The following is a 22120-nucleotide window of genomic DNA, read 5'->3' as shown; positions in this document are numbered from 1 at the left end:
TAACACGCGGCAGCGAATGCAGCAAAAATTACCTATTGTAGAAGCTTGAGGCCTGATGAGGTATTTTTTCATGCAGCTGAAAGGCCATTAGTGGCGCAGGGTGAGATTCATTTCAAGTTTCCTGCGACAAAGGGTATGTCGTAGCTGGTGTGGGGGTAACTCCCGCAGCTGCATACCCAACTACACGGGACCCAGTTTTCGTCGTGCGGACTTCATCGTTTACGTCCGGCCGTCCGCCGCTGCAAAAATCCGTGGCAAGTTTAAAGCGGCTGGATCATTCAGCTTAGAGAACGCCACATAGGCAGAAAAGTCTGCACTGCAAGCGCAAAGGCTCCCTGCTCTGCAGGCTCCCCCCCCCTCTCTCTCTCCTGCACCTGCATCAACTTAGTAACGTGCCCGGTGTCGACAGCAAACTCGAAACACTGTTCAGGTGTCGCATTTTATCTCGCAGCCTGGAAGTGTTGGAGTCCAGGCAAACAGAATTCGCATTTTTTGACTGCGGACGGGGGCATGAATGTGTCTTCTTCATGCCAAGTGTGATTTCCAGGACCTGCGCCATGTTATGCCCGTTTTCTTCCCCCAGCCTGCCCCGGAATTTTCTCCGATCCGCTTGGCTGACAGCGTAGACTGCAATACGCGCGAAGCAGAGGGTGCCTGAATCGCTTTCGTATGCAGCAGCCTGAGCAGTCACAGTTCGTTTCATCTCTCCAGGCCCCCTTCCTTAGGAAGGGGCCCCTTACTTCTTCCCCCGCCCTTTTTATCTCTACTCTGACGCTCTGAAAGCGCCAAAGCCAACTTGAGATTCTGATTTGCCAGGCGGTTTTTCTGCTTTTGTTGTTGTTGTTCTGCGCCTGTGTGAAAGAAATTGTTGCAGCGGAGGTGGGTAGGTGACCGAAGGTTAGGGTTCAGAACATGCTGGTACTTTTCCCCGCTTACGCGCCGATATTCGTATGCGGTAATGTCTGGTGCGCAGGCAGCACCGTTCAGTGCCGAGCGCTCGGCATTGCGAAGTGGTGGCTCTGTTTCGCGTAATCGCCCGAATTATATATGAAGATAGTTTTGGTTACACAGCCGCCGCGGTGGCAGAGTGGTTACGGCGCTCGGCTGCTGGCCCGAAAGACGCGGGTTCGATCCCGGCCGCGGCGGTCGAATTTCGATGGAGGCGAAATTCTAGAGGCTCGTGTACTGTGCGATATCAGTGCATGTTAAAGAACCCCAGGTGCTCGAAATTTCCGGAGGCCTTCACTGCGGCCTCTCTCATAGCCTGAGTCGCTTTGGGACGTTAAACCCCCATAAACCAGTTTTGTTGACATACGTGATAATGTGATCGCTGAGTGTATGCAGGCGGGGGATGAAATAACTACGTAAATTCATATCCCATGCAGTAACATGGTGGTTTAGAGCCGAGTCAGGGCCTTTTGTCTCGGCTCTAACCACCATGTTACTGCATGCGTGGAATAGAGGTGTAAGTGGTTAGTTTCAGTTAATTGATGGACCTACACAGACACATGCCGGCTCTTTTTCTGTAAAGATTTCGCTGAGTAACGAAGCGTCGCACTAACCGTCCATCCCAAAGTGAGCGCGAGTTAACCGCGAGATAAAATGAAAGGCGCTGATATGGTGAGCTTAAGAGGGAAGTGGGGAGGCATGGCAGTCTGGAATATGCATACCAGGAAGAGCCGAGGCCAATAGAAGAGCGGCAGATGTGTGGCGAGATTGGCGATGAGCACTTATCGCCGGCCGATACGCCACCAGCGGTTCTTTGTTATGCAAAAGCGTCGTAAACTGCGGCCAAGTTGAGAGGCGCCCGCGGGCACAAAACAGCCACCGCACGCCGGCTTCTCCTCGCGGAAACACGGGGGGCCACCGGGACGGGCCAGGAAAGCGCGCGCGATACACGGCGGCTCCCGGCGCTTCCGAGTGTGCGCGCCTCGTCCGCGGAGAGACGTGCGGAGACTTCGGTTCGTCCGCGGAGGCACTTTATCGGGACCGATTGGGCGGCCCGTCGAATTGTCGGAGAAAGAAGCCCCGTAATGAAACGACGACCAGGAACCAAGGGAGGACAAGCGCGACCCGATTCATCTCAACTTCCGCACCCATTCGGAGGACGCGTTAGGGAGCCGCGCGCTCACTTTTTCACTCTGCCGTGGTTCGATAAGGAACTCGGCGAGAGCCGAGAGCATCGCGCCGATCCTGACTGCGAATAACGCCGAGGAGCGGCGCCGCTAGTGCTGCCGCCTCTCGGGATCTCTCTTGCTTTCGAAACGGAAGCCCGTGCCCTGGGCGACGCCAAGTGCGCTGACTGGTATGTTCGTGCGATGCGTCGTCATTATTCGTGCCGCTTTGCTGGAGACCCGTCGTTGACATTCGCGCGTTGACACCCCCTGGGGCAGTGTTGACTGATCGGTCTTGCGAGTCATTTGTACTCGTTACGCCTCGCCGTAGTCGACAACTGGTTTGTATGCATTTCTCCGATCCCTGCAATCTCTGTTTCTTTTTTTTTCTTGTTTGCTTTATGTGGAAGGTTATAGCGATATTAGGAGTGTTCAAGCTGTCTAGACTGACTGCGTACTGTTTCCCCGCCTCTGCAGAAAATGACCTCTGGGCAGTAACTTTTTTTATCGTAATTCTTCAGTCACCTATAGCGTAGTGCACGCCCGCCGGCATTAAAACTGCTTCATAAATGATGAGTAAACGGTTGTTTATTAATGCAGAAATTTATTTTTCTCTTATGGTAAGCGCATCAAAATTTTTCAACTATTCCCATCGACCAATACCCACCTCTCGTACCAGGTTTTGCTCTTTTTACCCCTGCCGCACCAAGCGGGATGGCAAACTCTCCCAACACTTGTGCCGACTGCTTCAGTGGTCATAGCTCTGCCTTGCCGTTATCATTTTCTGGTCGCTCAGGCGAGATACTTCACGAAGGTACTCGCTCGGCCAGCATTATCTGTAGACACTTTTGCAGTCAGACGATTCCTCATTCGTAGAACAGAACATCACAACATTCACAAAAACAGTCCCTTTTTTTTTCTAGCGCTTTAACTTAACTTCTACAGGGCTGCATGGGCCACTTGTGTAGGAAATGGTGTATTGAAGCACTTACGCGTCGATTATTTCCGTGACATATTTTCCGCAGGGAAAATAATCCAAGATCATTTTGTGCCGAAACGTCAAGAAAAAGTCGCAGCATGCAAACAATAATTGCAAGAAATGGAGCACAAAACTCGCAAATGACTCCCAGCTGGAAAAAAAGTTCACTGGGAAAACAAATGACATATACCTCAAAACGCTCAGTAAATGAACAGCGACAACCAAAACGAGCAGAAAGATAGCAGTAAAAGCTGGCTTATCAAGATACATCCTGAGAAGACACTTCTGTCGTTAACGAACTCGTAGTTGGTTAAGAGACGTTAAGAGACCGGAAGCGGGCAGAATGGGGGAGGGAACAAACGCTGGTTAATGACATCCTAGTCGAAATCAAGAGGAAGAAATGGGCTTGGGCAGGGCATGTACTGCGAAGGCAAGATAACCGCTGGTCCTTAAGGGTAACGGAGCGGATTCCAAGAGAATGCAAGCGTAGCAGGGGGCGGCAGAAGGTTAGGTGGGCGGATGAGATTTTGGAAGTTTGCAGGCATAGGGTGGGCGCAGATGGCAAAGGACCAGGTTAATTGGAGAGACATGGGAGAGGCCTTTGCCCTGCAGTGGGTGTAGTCAGTCTGATGATGAGTTGGTTCGCTTACAAAGACACTGCGATGCTCTCCTGTGTGATGAGTCTCCATCGCTTCCCATGGTCGTTGTCGTTCAGCCTAAACTTAATAGTATTTTCCCAGAAACGGAAGCAGAGGAAAGTGTGCGGAAACAGCCGTGTGAACTGAGACAAGCTCGTACGATTGCGAATCCGGTAACTGGACCGGTCATAAGGTACAGATCTTCACCATACTCATTTGCACGCAAATGCCGAAAGAGCCCCTGGACTCTGTAAGTGAAATAGGCGGTATAAGTTCCATAAAGATATGCTTCAAGGGCTCAAATTGAGGTTACGATTTTTTTTTTTCCTCTTCTATAAAGGCGTGCTTCTCTGCGGGCTATATGAGCATTCAGAATAAAGATGGCTCCGCGCTAGTTTACACCAGTTCGGGTCATTCGACGTGCATCGAAGTCTCACTGCAACAGGTGTTTTTGCATTCCTCATCTGACACAATGCCGCCGCCATAACCGTGATATACAGCACCGAACATTTATTTTGCGTCATAATGTAAAATTAAAAAAAGAAAGAAAAGTTCACCAATTCCTTTTCACACAACCTTCAATAAGCCTCGTTATCTCTTTCTTCTTTTGAAAGCGCTTGGTCGAGTGTTGGCGCAGCTATCGCAGCTGCTCGGTGGTTCTGAGATCGAAGATAAGTGAGGAAGATTTCTGCTATTGTTCTTGAGGCAGCTGTTTCGCTAAGAGAGGCATGTGCACTCTCGATTCGGCCATATACGTATACTTAATAGCCCACGAACTTTTGCGGCAGGCCTAGCATTATAATGTCCCGCCAGCGGTGCGAGGTCCCAGACAGAAGCAACCATTTTTCGGTCTCTATTTCATTCCTAACTTTGAAGCACTATACCGCCACACTATTTAGGAAAGAATTTACGGCGCGGCTGGTTAAATACTCCTTCACTTCCGTGTTGCACTCAGCGCCAGAGACGTGTCTTCTCTATTGCATCTCTGCGCTAGATGCTCCAAGCTCACTGGATCGCGTTATGTTACGGATACTTTCAGCGACATTTCTTTCCAAAGCAGCGCCATTTAATACGCTCGTCCTGACAGAAAAGCACTTAATGAAGTGGAATGTTAGAATGCCGTAAAAGAATGTTTTTCATTGGGTTGCCCTTCTGCTGTTCAGTTGCTAAGTGAGGGTTCACGTGAACGAAAATTCAGTTGTGAAGTGATGATCATATTAGCCATAAAGCTGGCTTTAATGAGTGAGTCGGCTAGCTGTCTGAAAATATTGCTTAAATATTGCTCACCAATTTGAAGTTAAAATACTCATATTTACACCTTACCCTTATTTAAGTATTGTAGCGGGCTTGCAGCCAGCAGTAGTTCCCAATGTTAATTCCCTGTTTTTAAACTGTTTCTTCGCAATTCAAGATAAGGAAACGTACGTGTATTTTTTTTTTATGTCACGCAGCAACGCTGCAGTATGTGTATTGCAAGGTTTGGATGTTTTTTGCTGTTGCTGTTAGAGACGCAGTGCAAAGCTTTACTGTCTATTTTTTCCATGCTCTATAGTCGGCACTTATTTTATTGTTTTTTCAGTGTCTGGCCTGCTTACAAAGCCTTCACCTTGTGCATTATCTCCGCTGCACGAAGGACATTAGCACGTAAATGTTCGACCCGGAGCCAATAGAATGCTAAAATTCGCACTTTGATACTACCGATTTAATTTTTTGTTTAAATAGTGCTTGCTGGCTTGTTTAAATAGTCGCCCTTGTGACGTCTCCTCAATCGCTTACATATATTACAAGCGTGCCCAGCCGTCGAAAGGCTAAATCAGTTCACGTCCGCTGTATTTGACTTACGATAAGTGCCAGCGCCGTTAAACTGTCATCGTTTATCGTAGCTCAGCGTTTGCCTTCCGCACTACCCCGTTATTACGTTCCTTTGTTTGAAGAGCGTTAAGCGCGCCGGCCTTTGTTGCAAGACACTGCCATGTTGCCGCTTCAATTTGCCCGCGTAATTATAAGCCGCCAGTGCCGTTGATCGCTGGCCAACGATTAGTATCGCGCCTCCCGATTTCCAGCCATGTGCACTTTCGTATGCAGGGCGAGAACAAAGCACCTAATTACGTGCACTCTCACCCGAGCGCCTACCATGATGTGCTTTCACCGCATGTATAACCTGTGCTGACGCCTCGCGCCTGTTCGGCAAAATTACAGTAATGAAAAGCGACAGTCCAGAGAAACAGCGATCGTTTTCAATTTATTGGCGCCAGTTGCAGTACAACGAACGACGTCGTCGTCGTTAGCGCCACCCTGCGGGAAAAAGGTTAGCTGTACCTGGATATGATATGCCGCCCGTTATATATTAGTCGGACGGAAGCGCGCAGCCCAAAGCCCTTTGGGACCTATTGCTTGTCTGATCCGTTGGACGAAGCGGGACAGCCTATGGGGAACCTGGGCTGCCAAGGTGGCACTGCAATTGTTCCATTCGGTGACTCAAAACTGCTTTTGTCAGCCACTTGGGCCGCTGCAAACGCGAGAACACATTCTGCGCGATTAGATACCCGCGTTTGGCTGACAGCATTCATTGCCTAGCTTCTATCGGCGTAGCCCGGATAGCTGACGCACGGCACGTGAGCCTTCGACAGAGCGCGGAGGCTCACGCCAATAAGCGCCTGAAGGCGGCGCGGAAAAGTACTAATAGTACTACCCAAAACTGCTTGCTCTTCTCGCTAGGCAGTGTGTCATGGCGCTGCAATCGGCACCGCAAACTTCAGCCCAAGTTCTCCATATACGCGATGGCTGTCTCGATCATCAACTACAGAGGAGAGCGCGTAGAGACGAGACACTGTGCAACTAGAGCATCAGTTCTGTAACACCAAGATCCGAAATCTGACATTAGATGGTAGCTGTGAATAGCGAGGAATCACAAGAGCAACGCGATGCGCGAACGGAAGGAATGGACGTGTTTTTCTGTCAATCATGCCCTGTTTTGTAGACACATCGCGGTCTTCACGTTAGGCGCTGCTCAAATGGCAGAAAAACTACCTGCGACAACTGCGCTGCCGGGGCCTCCGTGTTGGTTTGACCGATTCAAGAAAAAGTATAATGCTTACTTACAGGCCTAAACCTTGTCCTGGCGGCTGTCGCAGAGATAGATGAAGCCACTTAATGAAGATTCCTTTTACGAGGTCTTAATTGCCGATTCGCGTCCTGTGTCATTTGGAACGTGTGCGCCGCCCTTAATTCTTGCTCCGATAAGGCGTATCAGTTTTCAAGATAAGCACCTAAAGCCTTGCGGGCATCGCGGCGACGCAGCCGTTTCAGTCTGCGCTGGGCAACGTGCTTCTTCCCGCCTCCTGAACGCTCGCGATTGGATGGCTTCCGGCGCAAGTCATACGGGAGACACACCGTTGCCACCCAGCCTATACAGCCGCGCATTTTTCATTGCGCGTCGTCATTCGGGGGAGTGGCTCGTTTTCTACAGATGCGCCTAGAGTGAGCACGGTAAAAAAAAAAAAGCTTAAGCCCAGTGTTGTTAGGAGTCGTCGCAAGTCGCCCCAGATGGGTATCTATCTGTCAGAGAAATATAGTTGTAAAAAGTAATTCATAAATGTGCGCTAGGCAAGCGCCTTCGTAATGCTGACATTACGATTAGGAATCGCTGTCTGGTCTGAGCTGGGCTTGGCCGAGTGGCTCTCACTTACCGGAAGGCAGTAACCCTCGCGCTGGACTACTCATCGCGTGATATTACGTAATACATCCGGTCTTAGTTACATCTGGACGCTTCATATCAAGGAGTGATGTTTTCTTCCTGTTAGAGATAGGCCTCACAAGCTTAAGACCCACGATGGACTTTTGCTTCTTGAAACACTGTGAAGCTGATAAGGTCGAATGCGAAAGTGCAAGCGCAGGAATTCAACCCGGTTCATCGACCTAGGCCTTATCGTGTGCACCTTATCGTACCGCGGCTTCTCAAAGGGAATGCCCACGCGCGGCGTAGGAGTTGTGCAGCAGGGCCGCTTCGGTTCCAACCGTAGTATATAACCTCACGCATTTTCGCTGGCCGGTGGCCAATGTTTTCGTGGCCTCCGGTGGGGACCGGGCACCCTCAGGAACTCAAGTTGTGGATTCTTGGGGTAACGGAAGCGACGATCGCACTCGATGGGGAAGCGGCATTCTTGAATCGTAGTATCCCGCCCACGACAGGTGCACGCGCGCGTACGATGCTTGCCAAGCGCGCCGGGGCGAACTTGAAAACCAGCGCAGGTACGCCGCCTCGTTGCTTGGCGGGCAGCGACCAAGAACGAAAGCAGCAGAGTTGAAGGATATGGCCACATTGCTCACGGGGCCTTTTATTTTTCATCTGCCTTTTGTCGGCGCTTTATATTTTTCCTCCCTCTGCCGGCGTCGTTTCGTCGAGGGCCGCTTGCGTGCCCTGTTCGAGCGGCCACAATAATTTACACTGGCGCTCTCGCGGGTCGCCCACGGAGTGAAACGCCGGTGGCGTGCAAAGCGCCGGCTCCGCCCTGTACTTGCCCTTTCAGGCGGCAAGTTCACAAACTCGAGAAAGGAGCACCTGGCTGCTTCTTTTTCCGGGGGCGTCTTCCGGCTGCGGCCTCCAGGTCGTCATGCGGAGTCACGTTCCTCACCGCGGAACTGCGCGGGACGGCGGCCGATACGAGATGTCACGTCAGCGGCATCCGCCTTCGTCTTGCGCGACTCCCGATGGACGTGAGCCCCCGCCAGGTCCGAACATGGCTCTCCGTCGTGAGGCCCGCCGGAGCGTGCCGCCGGATGGCACGCCAGAAGACGTGTTTCGCACTGCGGCCGCCGAGGCGCCAGCGAGCGGGAACATGACCTTGCCTTCGTGACGCGCGAAAAGGGACTTGTCCAAACACCGGGGGCCTGCACTGTTCGGCACTGCTTTGTTTTGGCCGGCCAGTGCGCGTGATCGCGCGTCTCCGCCGCGTCTGGCCGCGAGCTCTGGGTCAGCTTCCGGGGGCCTTGATTGAAAGCCGGGCCGACTCGCGGGAGCAGCTGGGGTGTCAGGGTTGAGGGTGTGCGGTCTGGGCCTCGTAAGCGGCGTGCGAAGGCGTGGCCGTGAAGCTCGCTCCTGCCGGGCCGGATCCAAACGCGAACACTGCTGCGCGTTGCTGCTCGGCACCGTACGCCCCGACGCATTATTAGTAATAGTTTCGCAACTGCGTGTATCCTCACACAGACATTTTAACGCGATAGCGTTAGAGCTCCTGCTCTGCAGAAAATCCGGATTTGTCGGCGCTGTGAGCGAAAAATCCCCGGAGAAGGAAGCTAGGTGGGTCACTTAGGTCACGTGACCATGAAGCGTCATCATAACCTGCCCATCGGATTGTGAGCAAACTGACCACCGTGACAGGCGGCAGTTTAATGACTGATTGGTCGCGAAAGGTTGCTCTGGAAGAGGAACCCTGGGTCGCACAAGCCCCACCGATGGCAGCACCTGCCATTGCAGGACAAAAATTATTCTGGAACGATAAAAAGAACGAAAAGTAAAGTGTACCTGCCCATGCCACTAAGTATAATGGGCTGCCATAGCAGGACAGTGGCGCATCTCTTAACCACTGCGCCAGGAGTAGTATGAGGACTCTCATGGACATATGACTGTTAAGTAGAGAAGGACCAATTCCGCATACTTGGGCATTAATCCATTAGCGCCATCGCGTCATACCCTTGAGGCGGAGCTTATGTGCCGTCTCCAATTTTTGTGTTCGTGTGGCCCAAAAACCACTTCTCGTTCACAGAGCTCATTGCTGTCGATGTGTTGCTGCAAAACGGTTATGATCACTGAACTTCACAGGTGAGGCTATAGTTCCCGTATGCATGCTCAACCGGTTGGCAAGAAATGATCTCCCTGGGCTACAATGGGAGTGGCTTGTAGACGTTCCCCGGATTAGTGGCTGAGCGCCACTTATTATGCAAGCGGAAATGTAGTGGGCTGTGTTCTGCTGTTCTACCCTGCGGCGCGTGCGCATGCGTAGGCGCATGAATAAAGTTTGCGCGAAAACGGCGGACCAGTGGAAAGTGTTGGATAATTTTGGTGCCCCTTGTTCTTTCCTCCTAAACACATAAGCCTTTGTCGGTTGCGTTATAACGTATACGCTGCAGTTTCAGTGAAAAAAAAAATGAAGGCAGGGAGGGGATACAGAAGGAAAAAGTAGAAAAATCGGTTTCAGTGTATCTTATGGCTCGCATCGGTTTCCCGGTTGCCGTAGAGCGGCGACAGTTTTCGGCGGGCGTTAACGTCAACTGCTGTCAGCCATCCAGGAAGAGACAATGTTGGCTTAAGACATACGTCGCCCACCTCATCAATTCATGTAATGGCGTCAGGTATACTGGGCCCCTCTCTATGGGTTTTTCTTTTCTCCTTGTTTTCCCTGCGAGGAAGTGTAAGTAGCTTTTCCAGTCTGCTAGGAAAACACGGGACTACTCCAGTCCATTTCTGAGCAAGTTTAAAAGCGTCCCTTGATAGACGACGGTTCGAGTCACTTTTCTGGTACCTCGGGAGGCCTCGCGGTGAGTCGAGGGAAACGAGGACCTCGCAGGGGCGCCGGAAGATGTCCAAAGGCAGCCGAAAAAAACTCATTTAGCACTGTTGCGCGTCGCAGCCTCGTGAAATATCTCGCATAAACGGGCCGGTTCAGTTCCGACAAGGCGATTCCTCGTCCCTGAGCTATGGCTGGAGCAGCGTGAAAACGCTGAAAGCCTCTCGGCTCTGGCGGTGCTTTTGATTGATTGGCCAGGTTTCACCGCCGTTGCCACCGGTGTTGTCGTTTTGCTTTCTTCCGGGGCGAACTCCGTGGGCGCCACGTGACTGAAATCCGCCGAATTCCTGGCACGCCCTGCGACACTGGCGCTGTGTGGGGCTCTCGACCGCGCGCTCTAAAATAGATGGGCCCCTTTTCCACTTGCACCTGCTGGCGGCGGGGGATCATTTCCGGGTGAGGACCGACCATCGGACCTTCCCGGGAAGACCCAGTGTGGGCGACTGTCAGCTGATCAACGCCACTGGCGCCGAGCCAGCTGCTGCGGCTGCTGCCGCCGCCGCTGCTCGCCCTGTTCGTCATGTCGTGTCGCGCAGTGCGTCGCGTCGTGTCGCCGCCGATCAAGGTGCCCGGCCGCGCGCCTCGAGCGCGGGGCGTCCTTTGGGGCCAGCTCGCGTTCATTGCGAGCAGAATACTGAGGAGCCGTTTGTTTTCATCCGCGTTACTCTTGGTGACAAATTTCCAGCCGTGTTCAAGTAGTGGCGGTGGGGATGACAGCGCATTGTGAGCACGGTACATAAAGATACGGGCGCAGTGATCGGTGAAAGTCAAGTGTCGTCCGTAGCTCAAAATTTCGGTGGAAAACACAGGGGGAATGACTTGACGTCATATAAATTACGTGAGCCAGCGCTTACATGCGCTAGAAGTGCATGGCACGCATACCGTCATAGGATGCACCCACTGGGCAAAAAGTTCAATACAGAGCTTGGTTTTGGGAGACAAGGTGGATTTCATAGGGAGTAAGTAATATGTCGCGCCTTAATATCAATGCAGTAGGATAAAAACAGTCCCTCAGCGAATGAACGAATCCATCGGTTTGTATACGTTCGTGGATAATTTTCCGCCGTTGTGAAGTGATCGGAATGTGGAGGTAATTTTGGGACGCCACTTCAGACAAAGCAACAAGCCTGCTGCACTAAGAATAACGGCCCGCGCGAAGTGGGAGCGTCACGTCGGGGTGGCACGGTGGAACGGGCACTTTTGTTCTGCGCTCATCGCTCGCAACTGCTTCAGGCGAGGGTTTGGGGTAAGGTTGAAGGAGCTCTCCCTTTGTGGAGCATTATAAGAGGCCATGGACGTGGCTTCGTGTGTGTGCAGGGCGGAACTAGAAGCTACCTATCAAGTTATTACGTTTTGAACAGCATGTCCAACAGCCGCTAGAATCCGCCTTTCACACTGTTGGTTCGGTTTTTGGTTTCATGGGGTATAACGTTCCCATGCTACTCAGGATATGAAGGTTGTCGTAATGGGGGGGGGGGGGGGGGGGGGGGGGGGGGCTCAGGATGATTTCCACCACCTGGGATCCTTTTACGCGCACCGACATCGCACAGTACGCGGGCCTCTAGCATTTCGCCTTCATCGAAATGCGACAGCCGAGGCCGGCGCCGAACCCGCGTCTTTCGGGTGAGCAGCAGAGCACTAAAACCAATGATACACCGCGGCGATCCTTTTATGCTGTTGTACTTGGATGGCCATTTCTCCGCGCCATTGAGCAGCACCAACTAAACTCTCCACAAATAGCCGAGCAGCCTTCACCGCTTCTTTCGCAAATTTGCGAGGCGCGGCGTTTTCCTCTATCCTTACGCAACGGCGAGTGTTTGCAAACAGGGCTTGAGGCAAGGACAAAGAGAAGGAACAGAGCAGGGGGAGGCGGCGCTCCTGTCTTCCGGTAGGCTTTGTTCTTTTTTTATTTCAGCGGTGGGCGCCGTCCATAGGTCCTCACCCAGCGTCGTGCCAAGAGCTCTGGCACCACTGTGCCCAAGAGCTCCCAAAAGCGGCCCGCCATGGGGATCGCGCATGTGGGCGCGAGACATGTGTTGGCCGCCGCGGTCCTTGGTATAAGGCGCGATGTGGCGCGCTCAAGAGGTGCTCTTCGATCCCCGCGAGGCCCTTCCTTCACAAAGCGCCTCAAAGCTGCGAGGGTGTCTGGCTAGCCTCCAGGCAGCGACATCAGTGAGTGACAGTAGGCGTTCTCCCTCCCTCGCGGCCGCCCTTACCAGACGGTTTGTTTTGTTTTCTGCGGGTCCCTCGAAGAGCGAAAGCCTTCGAGCTCGCTGTTTTTGGCACGGCGCGGTGGCTGGGATGGCAGCGCATATTTGTTGGAACATTCAGAGCGGAAAAGGTGTCAGCAACACCCTGCAGAGGGCGCGTGGCCTGATAGCGCGCACTGGATACCGTATTCTATGCGAGGGGCGCGCAGTGTGGTCGCACTGTGCGGATGTTCCTGGCGGCTGGCATGTGGCGCGATTGCTGTTTGCCTTAGCATATTGATGCAGAGGCAAGTGCGGTTACTGACAGTACAGTTTCTGTTATGTAATTGATTTATGTACCGGTAGAAGTGTGCCATATGTTTTTGTGGTGCATTGTCATGCGCTCAAAAACAAGGTAAAAAAGAAGCTACGCAAACAATTAACCAAAGAAGACGGCAGACTAAAACAAGGCAAAATTGCGGAGCCAGCTGTGCAGTGCACTGAATTGTGGTGGTGAAGTGAGGGGACGGGAAAATAGTACCTCGGCAAGGCACAAATTATAGCCGCTGAAATGGGGCCCTCTTGGCTGTTTCCCTTCACTGTGCATTCAGAAATTGTTTTGGGGATCCCGGTTGTAAAAGAGTTACCTGTCGGCTGGATTGTCGTCATTGGAAGTCCCACCCCACCATCCGGCCTCCGCGGTGGCTCGGTGGTTATGGTGCTCGACTGCTGATCCGAAAGACGCAGGTTCGATCCCGGCCGCGGCGGTCGAATTTCGATGGAGGCGAAATTCTAGAGGCTCGTGTACTGTTAAAGGACCCCAGGTTGTCCACTACGGCGTACCTCGTAGCCCGAGTCGCTTTGGGACGTTAAACCACCATAAGCCACCCTTGAATAGTATTGCAGATGCTCCTTTCGTGCTGAGAACCTCTCGAAATTTTATGCGCGTCAGGTGATTTGTCCACGTTGACAGAAAATTGCACTGCAATTCAAGGTGAACGGGGACCCGTGGGCTCCTTCGTTAATGAAGCGATATAGTTTTGCGGAACTAATGGACACCTGCGCACAGGCTGCGTCACGATAGCGCGGTTGAAAGCTGGAGTCGGCTAATTGATTCGCGTGACATTGTTGTCTCGAGCGTGGCGGGCGGTGCTGATCGGGCTAGTTGGTGATTCATGGAAGCGAAGCCAGCACTGTGTTGTTCGTCTTTCATCTGTTTTTGCCTAAAAATTTCACTGTTTTCCATTATTCGCCTAGTACATCGTTCTCTCACTTGAACGAGGTGAAGCCGGCTTTGTCACAGCCACGTCGTTCTGACTAGGGGAAACGAGGCTTGGAGGAAGAGTCGAGCTTACTTCCTCGCCTGCGACACTGATGTTCCACTCGGGGAATTTTCCCTCATCAGGGAATTTGAGGAGTAAGCTTTGACGAGGAGGTAATCTGCGGGGGAAAGGGTCCAGAAATAGGGATTCTGGCGTTTAATTGAGGAAGTTTTCGGTTAAAGCATGCAACATCACCAGCCTGGATATACAGTTCGGTGCGTGGCCAGTTGAACGGATGGACAGCAATTGTCATGGATTCCGAGATTAAGAAATGGGAGACCCGAACAGCCTAGAAAAAACATTTGGAAGCCGGACGATTCGGACCGCGTGCAACATCGCGAAGAGAAGAGGACGTATCGAGAGGGCGCTTTTAGAGCGTTGGCGGCGTTGGGTCTCCCGCTGGTCGGCATCTGCCTATATGGAGGATCGATGCTTTGGTTCGGGCCGTGGCCCACTCGCAAGCCGTCAGCGCGTTCCCGTTAGTCTCGCCGTTATTAAGCTGTGTGACGCCGTAGCCCGGCCCGTCCATACGTTTGCAGCGGCGCCAAGCGGAGCAGCTCAAAGCTGCCGGCTCGTGGTGATTTGGAGCGGCCGCTGTGGCGAAGCTAATTGGAAGTGACGGAACAAGTCCCAGTATGGCACGGACAGCACGAGTTCAGCGGGGGCCAGGAACAGCGCGAGGCGAGTCGCCTAATTACTGAGGCACGTATCTGCGTGCTGTTTTATCTCGCGGCACTTGATCAACGCGTTCCGCCGAAGCGCATTATGCCAAAGGTAGGGTGTCTGCAGCATTGCGCTTCCGGCTTCTCTCTTTTCTCCACCGTGAGCTGCTTTTGTACTTGTCTCTTATTTTTTTTTTCTCTCTAATCCGCTTCTGGGTTTTTTCGTGGCTCTGCCTCTTCCTGTCGAACGGCCTTGCGCGGTAGAGCTATAGGAGAGGCCATAAAGGCGCCTCGGTGCCCGTGTCGGCCGAATCAACGCCTGCATTATACCTATCCTCCAGTTCAGGCAGGGAGGATGTTGGACAGTAAAACAGGCGGCAGCACTGCGCCACTCTAATCAGTCTGCGGCCTTGCAATCTATTTTTTTTACACGGGGAGTGGAAGAGAGAGCAGAATGATGGAAGGATGTTCTGAGAGCGCGAAGCACAATACACGTAGTGGCCGAGCTCTTGCTATCGTTGCGATGTTTGATTTGATTTAGAGTGGTTTAACGTCCCAAAGCGACTCAGGCTATGAGAGACGCCGTAGTGAAGGGCTCCGGAAATTTCGACCACCTGGGGTTCCTTAACGTGCACTGACATCGCACAGCACACGGGCCTCTAGAATTTCGCCTCCATCGAAATTCGACCGCCGCGGCCGGGATCGAACCCGCGTCTTTCGGGCCGGCAGCCGAGCGCCATAACCACTGAGCCACCACGGCAGCGTTTTACAGCGAAAGCTGTAATAGCTTAGTCAAAGAGCCGAACATAGGAGGTACACAACAGTGGAGTCAATGTCACACCACGCAGCATCATGCATTACACTGTGGGAAGAAGGAAAACCTGGCGCACTGACAGCAAAGAGTCTTTCTCACTGCGCGGTTCAAACGTCTACAAAGTGAAACAGTTATATACCTTTCCTTCTCTGAAAAACAATGAGTGTTTAGACCGCAAATAAGATTAGGCAGTCTAATTCCCATCTAGACTTCTTCGCAGTCTAGACCCTCCGCTGGATTTCATGGTTTGGTTTTTGGTTTATGGGGGTTTAACGTCCCAAAGCGACTCAGGCTATGAGAGACGCCATAGTGAAGGGCTCCGGAAATTTTGACCACCTGGGGTTCTTTAACGTGCACTGACATCGCACAGCACACGGGCCTCTAGAATTTCGCCTCCATCGAAATTCGACCGCCGCGGCCGGGATCGAACCCGCGTCTTTCGGGCCGGCAGGCGAGCGCCATAACAACTCAGCCACCGCGGCGGCTAATCGTTGCGATGTGTAGCTACATTGCTTAAGTAACGCTAACCGAACACCGGAGAAGCCACATTATATTTGTGCGTGAACACTCATCCGTGTCACGTATACAATCGTCACGGAGCTCGCTCAGGCCACTTGTGCCAATGTGTCTCGGCCAATGTGCTCGGGCACATTCTAATCGGCGCAGCCCTTCTGGGCCTCAGTTTTTTTGAGTAGCGTTCTTCGGTCGGGTGGCACTGCGCTTATCCCGGGGCCCTCAGCGGCCGCGGCGAGCTCCCATAGATGAGTGAAAATGGGCGTCGCCGCGAGCGGGCCTAAAAGCTCTGCGCCGAACGGGCGAGGCTGGCCGGCGGTGCGTTACGTGTGGCCCTGATCGACGCGCCTGTCTCGCTAATGTAATGTATTCTTCTCCAGCACGCCCCCCCCACCCCCCCCCCCCCCTCCAACCCCCTTCTCTCCGATACCTGCGGCCCTTGAGGGAATGCGATTCGGTGCGTCTCCCTGCGAGTGTGTGGACTTGGAGTGAACTTGCGCCCTTCGCACGCGGCGTTGCCCAGAGCATGATACCATCGGCGGTCCAGTTTCGAGAGAAGCTGCTCTATTTTTCCTGGCTATCTGGTACCGGTATCGTATTCGAGTGCTCGCAAAAATAGCGCGTGCTTGCCGGCTCATAACCGGCGCTTTTGTATCTTGCTGCCACTTTCCTAATGTCCGTCCTGCATCAGGATGCACAAGTATAATGCGGCGCTGTCGTCTCCGGCGGTCACTTAATGCGCCCTCCGCTGCGCCCTGTTCTGTTCGCCGCCTCGAGTACAGAGGCTTCTCAGTTGGATCCCGCGTCGGCGGTGAATGGCTTGTTGTGCCCGGGGGAAGGCTAGGCCATCCTCGCCTTTTCAAAGTCCATCGCGCGTATTCAAGAACGCATTTGTTGACACGGGCGAAGAAAAAGCGTTTGCTCGTCAGTGCCCTTAGCATAAGTACGGCCGTTCCGCGGCGTCGTTGAGCGGTTCGCCCCTCGAAGGCGTCGGGCGGTCCGTTGGCGATCCCTTTCATGTCCCCGTCCGTACTCTCGTTTTCTGCCCGCAGCAAGATCTCACGGCGTCATCTCGGCGGTGAATGTGATCTGTGGCGGCGCGTTAACGGGGGTGCTCCGACGGCACCCTAGGGTCGCGTACCCGTGCGAACACGCGAGACGTCGGATTAAAGGACTGACTTCGCAATTACGTTCGATTGAAGAGGAAGCGCACGTGAATGAAAACGAGCACAGCAGACGCATTAACGCAACGCGCTTGGCGTCAACCAGGTCACGGGGCCGCACATTTGTCTAACGTCCGAGCGTCGGTCGCTAATGAGGCGGCCGTTTTCGAAATCTAAGAAGCCCGCCAAGAACGCAGCGGCTAGAAAAAAAAAAGAGGCAATTACGAGGAATAGCGGAGATAGAGCAGAGCCGCCGCGCCACCTTCGTCTGCGCGCACGTGCGACTTTCATTACCGCGCTGCTGCTTGCTGCGAGGGTGGAGAGGACGCGAGCAAGACGGCATTCACATTTTCGGCGGGTCCCCGCTTAGTTCCACTCAGCTGCTTCGCGATCATTAACGGCTCTTGTCCGATCCAATCACAACAGGTTTTTTTTTTTTTTTAAACCCTCCCGATTCACCGGGTGATCGTCCGCATGCGACCCCGGAGGCAGCTCCCGCCCTCCTCTCGCAATTAACGTCCGCGCGGTCGTAGGGGTGCCTTTCTGTTTCATTATATTCAATCGCTATTGGCAGAAACCCCTTAAATTATCGATGACCCTGAAATGCGTTTCAGCCCCACTGGGCACAAGCGTCGCTGGCGATGACAAAATTGGAGTCTGTGCCTATTGGCGTGGCACTTTTTTACACGACCATACTGCATAGCGTTTCGGAACCTTTTCTCACAGTACTGAAGTTTCTGTGTAGTATTAGCTTGTCCCTGCAAGTGACTGGCGTAAAATAAAGGGGTCGCAACAGCTGGGATGCGATGAGTTTTTTTTTTTTTCTCCTGGCTTATCTCGCATGTAAAGAACAATAGACGCCACTTATCACCTGCTTCGAATCTAATCTGGCGGCGTGCCTGTTGAGTCCGCTTACTAAGGAAATCGGCGTCTCTACGCAGTATGTATATTACTTAGTGCTGAAAATGCTCGGTGCTAACAAAAGCGAGAGGAGTAGCCGACTCCGAGAGAGGATGCCAGAGCCTCTTAAACACGCAATAAGAACGAGAAAAGAAAAAAGGAAACGAATAACTGGCGTCCGTGACGACGCCTGGTTAGCTCAGATTTTTTCTTGTCACAGCTACTATAGGGGCGTCTAGTAGCTGTAGTAGTAACATTTAGCAGCTCTTCTCTGTAAAATAAGAGTTGCTAAATGTTTGGCGAAAGTCGCAAAAACTGGCCGCTGAATTGAGCTGCCATATATGGTGAAGGATGTTGTGGCGCTAAGGTCATAAAAGGGAATTTACCTTGCTCCGAAAGACTTGGCACGAACATCGCCAGAATCAAGGAAAACTTGATGGAATAGCGGAGTGGCCTGCGCTATCGCCACGGAAGTGCACTGTAGGAAGAACAGCCGCAGTAAACAAGACGGGACTAATCAGAGCGGACTGCAGTTAGTTCATTGCCATGAACCAGTCAATCCCATCATTCCGGTTGATCGCACGAGGCAGATTATTTATTCGTAAGAGCAGATTAGATTGAGAAAAAACACCTCGGACTTCGAATATTCCGTAACATGTAGCACGATTCTTTTTTTCCAAATACGCATTAACAAATGGAGGCAAGAACAGCCTTGCATTGCAGACATCGATAAATCACGAGAGCGGTTAGTCTATGCACTTACTTCGCATGGACTTCACCGTGTGCTTTACGATTGGTTATCGAAGAAAAAAAAAAGACGCCCGCACTTGTGTGCTTTATTTCGTTTTAATCGTTTCATCTCTTCGCCACGTTTTTGTACGTCCACCCGTGTTGCATTTAGCGTTTCCCAACTCCGGTGATGCGAAGCAAACGACTTCTTTGGATAGCGTTCCTTGTTCAGTGTGGATAATATCTGCTATCATTGATCCATTAGCTGCCGCAACGGTGGCCTGCTAGACGTGCAGACTTATATAGTATGCAAGAGGCTTCTGACTGCACGCTCCGCCACCCCTGGCAGAGCACGGACCTGACTATAAAGTGCGAATATTCGGTAACTATAATATGTTTGGATAGCCCCTGCAGCCACCTCTCCTTCGGTTAACGGAGAAAACATGCTTGTGAGCATACTACGCGCGGTTAGCTCATGCGCAGAGGCACAAATTCCGGCTAACCACACCAGGCCTGATGGGAGGCAGTGATCCATCGCAGTGCATCTCTGCGTGCAACTTACACTTTTTTTGGGAGGCCTCCGCCGATCGCCTTGATTTTCTTTCTTCCCGCAGGTAATAAATGGAGTGCCGCCTGAGAATGCATTATCCCTTCTGTTTATCGAGCACTGTCGCAGGCGGCGTTGCGCTCGCCTATACCGCAGACCCGGTTCTTGTTCTTCCTTCCCCTGCGAACATTTCACCTCGAGGCGCGCGATTTCGCCTGTCGTCGTCGCGCTGGTGTTTTCGTAACCTGGAAGCCGCCGTCTGGCCCGGCCCGTGCCAATCTTGACAGGAGACAAGGGGACCTCCTTGTGGCCACACTTTTAATTCCGCGGCGGCCCGGCTGTTGGCTGGCAGCCAGCTCGGGGAGGGCGCGTACGCCGACGTGCTTCAGTCGCTTTCTGGGCTCGTTCTCGATTCTGTTGCAAATGTTTCTCTCCAAAGCGTCTCCGTTTCCCAGGTCATCGTCCGGCAACCTTGTTGGCGGAAGGCATCGCTCCCTGCGCACTGAGTGGGAGGGCTGCCTGCCTTGGCGCGTGGCCTCCCCGGCGCAATTCGCAGTCGCATGCAAGCGGTTATGCTCTCCTTACCGAGATGGCTGGCGGCGATAAAACGGCTGGCCTCCCTCTCCGCCCGCTCTGGCACCCCTCGCCGCGCGAATTGTTTCCTTCTGGGTCCCGATTCGGACAATGCCGGGCACGCGTAATTTATCCTGGACGTGGAGAGTGATTATTCGGCCGCGTCCTCCGCTGCGGCCTGCGCCGCTTCAATCAGTCATTTCATCGGCCCGATAGAATCACTGCGCGCCGTCTAATTGGCCCAGAGGGGGGCAGTTCCACTGGGAGCGCGCACGAGATGGCGCTATTAATAAGGGGCCGCTTACAGCGACTCGCTCGGAATTAATTGCGACTAACAGCCGCGCGCGGATCGGCTGCAAACGTCTCCTGCTGGCGCACTGTATACGCGACCAACACGAAACAAAGCGAAGCAAGGCTAAGCACCAGTTTAAATAAGACGGACGCCCCACAATCCCGTGATTTGTGTGCCCTATGGTTTCCTTCCGAAATGGTCTTGATGTCTTGCTCGGGGTGGAGCAGGAAAATTGATTTGCGCCGGCTAGACCTGAATGTGCCCGGAGGTTCCGGCCCCTCTGCGCGCTGCGAACGGCCGCCCAGTCGGCTGCCCGAGCGCTTTCCATTTCGCCCTCCGCGCTGGCTGCGCCATTTGAGTGCCTTGGAAAAAGGCCGGAAGAGAAATGATGCGTCTTGAACGTTCGCCTCCAGCTGCCAATTGATATCGCCCATTGGAGGACCGCGAGCCTCGCAGATAAAGAGCTGCGCCGAATTTCGCGCGTTTTATGCTCATTCTGAATCCTTTACTCTTCGGGCAACGTTATGGCTTTGACGTGCGTCGCAGCTGCTGAAGACTGTGGGAATACAAATTTGGTTCGCTTTGTTCGAGGCTCGCAAAGTTTTTTTTTTTTTTTTTGGTCTGTACACAATGAGATCAAGCGGCTAGACCGTATTCCCTGAACATTGCCGTTCTTGCCGTTTTTTTTGTTTTGTTGTTATTGCTGCTGCTGTTTTAAAGTATACCGCCAGCACTGTTTAGCTTCCGTTCGTATGCGCGCACAGAAATCCGCGATGCTGATTTCCGTGTCAGATTACGCTTCGCTGACTGCGCGAGAACAGAGCCTCGGCCAGAACGTTGCAGTTGGCGAAAACAATGCCTACTGTTGCTGCCACAAACGGGGTCAACTCGAGGCGATTTTCTGCTGCTTGTGTGCCGGCGCCCAAAATGAAGCCGCAAACGTGGGAACGAAATCCACTCGTAGGTTAGTCCGTTCAGAGGGCTCTCTGCAAGCGGCTGACTCAGCTCTCAAAAACCAACCAAACCCCGACGGGAAGAAGGCGTGCCGTTGCATGCGGCCTCCTCGCCGTGAGGGCATTGCGTGCAGCGTTGAACATTCTTCTGTTTCTAAGAACGGGGTCGATCAATGTAGGGAACATAATGTCGTGCCTTTAGCTCGATAACTGGGACCTTCGTTTAGCGATCGGGCAATGCACAGTATGCAGGACGCTATATCGAGTCGTTCACTTGCCCGATGATTACACCCCACACTGCCGATGGGTCCGCGTTCAGCTGGCGACGGCTATTCAGTGCCGATGCTCAGCATGTAGACCTAGTGGTACTCTTCATTATGACAAGTGCGGGCGAAAACTAGTCGGGGTCGACATTCTGCGCCACTGCAGTATGGAAGCTGCAGCGAGCTCAAGCTGTTAGCCTCCGTACGTGTATGGTAGTCTTGCGAGAGTGTGAAAATATCATGCTTGTAGACGCCGTCATCTCGCGCTCATAGTTTCTGTACTGCAGTGCCACAGAAAGTTATGAGTACTTCCACGTTCATTTGCCTGTGCCTCTATGTACGGGGGCGATGTACAATTTTCGCTCGCAGTTTCGCTCTTTACGTACGTCTCCTCTTGTTTTTTTTTTTTTAGAAGTAAGCGCATTTGGGCATATATTTACGCTACGTATGTACAGTAACTTTGTTTATTCTGGAGCAAACTTCATAAAAGTGACATTAAGGCCTCTGAGCGAAGCCAATTTAAACTTTGTTTGCTGGTGTCTCAACCCAACTAAGTGCGATTTCAATTTATCTTTCCAGGTGCGTCAGCTGAATGAAAAGCCGGCATGCTCACCGGGCTGCAGTATGTTCGTAAGTACTTTTCCCCTCGGTTGGGAGAAATGTCTCAAGATATGGTCGCATCTTTTCTTCCCTTTTTTTTTTTTGTTAGGCGGGATATCTAAGGGAGGCGAGGCCGAAAGTCGACGCGTGTTCGATCTGCGAGCGCTCTGCAGTCTTTCGCGTTGGCAGTGGCGGCCAGTTGGAGTCCGTCTGCAGTGCGCGCCGGCTCTTTGCATGCGCGAGGCGGGCACGCCTGCTGCTTTCGGCCTCGCTTCTTTCGCGCGGTTATCGGGGTCGCAGACG

General features: G+C 52.7%; 1 protein-coding gene across 3 annotated transcripts in view; it reads left to right on the top strand.

Annotated features, from left to right (window-relative positions):
• LOC144113549 (puratrophin-1-like) overlaps positions 1 to 22120 on the top strand; it is a 302508-nt gene that overhangs the window by 54057 nt on the left and 226331 nt on the right. For all 3 annotated transcript variants that reach the window (XM_077646684.1, XM_077646680.1, XM_077646681.1), the window contains exon 2: positions 21797 to 21847. In XM_077646684.1, the coding sequence (XP_077502810.1) occupies positions 21842 to 21847 (6 nt within the window). In that variant the 5' untranslated portion in view covers positions 21797 to 21841. The remainder of the gene's footprint in view (positions 1 to 21796; positions 21848 to 22120) is intronic.

The sequence above is a fragment of the Amblyomma americanum genome, chromosome 1 (genome assembly GCF_052857255.1).
Source record: "Amblyomma americanum isolate KBUSLIRL-KWMA chromosome 1, ASM5285725v1, whole genome shotgun sequence".
NCBI lineage: Eukaryota > Metazoa > Arthropoda > Arachnida > Ixodida > Ixodidae > Amblyomma > Amblyomma americanum.
Note: the sequence above shows the minus strand (reverse complement) of the source record. Positions and strands in the feature narration are given on the sequence as shown.